General features: G+C 59.3%; 1 protein-coding gene across 1 annotated transcript in view; it reads left to right on the forward strand.

Annotated features, from left to right (window-relative positions):
• LOC104406917 (coiled-coil domain-containing protein 102A-like) overlaps nt 1-1,674 on the forward strand; it is a gene marked incomplete at both ends in the record, with an annotated part of 3,787 nt that overhangs the window by 241 nt on the left and 1,872 nt on the right. Inside the window, 4 exon segments of the mRNA XM_010016034.1 lie at nt 776-978; nt 1,094-1,202; nt 1,453-1,569; nt 1,656-1,673. Of these exon segments, the coding sequence (XP_010014336.1) occupies nt 776-978; nt 1,094-1,202; nt 1,453-1,569; nt 1,656-1,673 (447 nt within the window).

Raw genomic sequence — 1,674 nt, forward strand, 5'->3', positions numbered from 1 at the left:
GGCGGTGTGGGGTCTCAGACCCCTCTCAGAGCAGCGGGGGGTGGGGCTCAGACCCCTCTCAGAGAAGTCGTGACTCAGACCCCTCTTGGAGAGGGATTTTGGCCTCAGTCCCCTCTCAGAGCAGTGCTGGGGGGACTGCTTGAACCAGCGCCCCTCTAGGAGCAGTGTCATGGGGACATGCAGGACCTATGCAGGGAGGTCACCTTGGCACTGGTTCTGGTTCCTTTCTTAGTGCTTTCCCTTTGGAGGTGTTGGGCAAAAGTCACTGTGCCAGTAGAGGGGACAGTGACACCAGCAGTGCTGGTGGCATCTCCCAGCGACAGCTACAATGCCAGAGTGTCTGTATGGGCTTCTGGCAGAGCTCTGTGCTGAGGGAGGAGGAGCAAGAGGGAGGAGGGGACACCAGAGCCACTCCAGGGATGCTCCCAGCTATTCCAGCCATTCTTGTTCTGCAGCATCGGCTCTGTCATGATATATGTCAAAGACCCCCTGACACAAAAGTCACCACTCTGGGTGCCGTGACGTGCCAGTTCAGTCCACTCCATGGCACAGCTGCTGAGCAGCATATCTGGGGCTAACCTGAGCATCCCTTGGGAGGAGAGGTCCCTCTCCACCAGCCTCAGGGCACCCCTGGAGACAGGAGGGAGGGATGCTGCTGGGTTTGGCTGGAGTGATATTCTTGGTTATGGGGTGAAGGGTGAGCACTGCAGAGGGTGGGAAGCCAGGGCTGTCCCCTCACCCTGTCCCCTGTGCTGGGCCACCTGCGGTGCCACAGGAGCTGGAGCTGATGGAAAACATCTTGGCGAGCAAGCAGGATGAGAGCTGGGAGCAGCGGGGTGGCCGGGCCTCCTTCACCCGGCAGGAGCGGAGCCGCCTGCTTTGGGAGGACATCAGCATCATGGAGGAGGATGCCACCAAAGTCACTGCTCTCAAGCTGAGGCTGGATGAGTCCCAGAAAGTGCTGCTCAAGGAGCGAGAGTGAGTGTTCAGGGTGTCATCTCTGTGGGCTGCCAGCCGAGCCCAGCGTGGTCCCTACCAGGATGGGATGTCCCATGGTGTCCTGCTGTTTGTCACCAGTGTAGTCTCTCCCCAGGGACAAGCTGGCACTCAGCAAGAGCATCGAGAAGCTGGAGGGCGAGCTCAGCCAATGGAAAATCAAATATGAGGAGCTCAACAAGAACAAGCAGGAGGTGTTGAAGCAGGTAGGCGAGGTGCTTGGGGATGGGAGTGCCCCAAGGGGTGGCCTGTCCCCCAGCAGGTGAAATGTCCTTGATGGATGGACATGGTGACCCACAGCCACCTCCCCAACTCCAGGGTGCTCATCAAGGGTCTTAATTAGAGCTGTTGAGTCAGTTGGTCCACCTGCAGAGGTTGGGTGGATGGGTGCAGGCAGGGTTTGCTTGGTACAAGGTGGGTGTTCGCTGCCTGCCTTGGGTGCTGTCCCCTTCCCAGCTCAACATCCTGAAGGAGATCCACCAGGACGAACTGGGGCGCATCTCCGAGGACCTGGAGGATGAGCTGGGTGCTCGCTCCAGCATGGATAAGAAGCTGGCTGAGCTGCGAGCAGAGGTGAGGACAACACCCAGTGTAGGGGGTGAAGGGAATGGCAAGAGGAGTCCTTGCTTCCTCCCAGCCACACCATGTCCCTGTCCTAGATGGAGCGGCTGCAGGCGG

This window comes from Nestor notabilis, unplaced genomic scaffold (assembly GCF_000696875.1).
Source record: "Nestor notabilis isolate BGI_N333 unplaced genomic scaffold, ASM69687v1 scaffold21096, whole genome shotgun sequence".
Taxonomy (NCBI): domain Eukaryota; kingdom Metazoa; phylum Chordata; class Aves; order Psittaciformes; family Psittacidae; genus Nestor; species Nestor notabilis.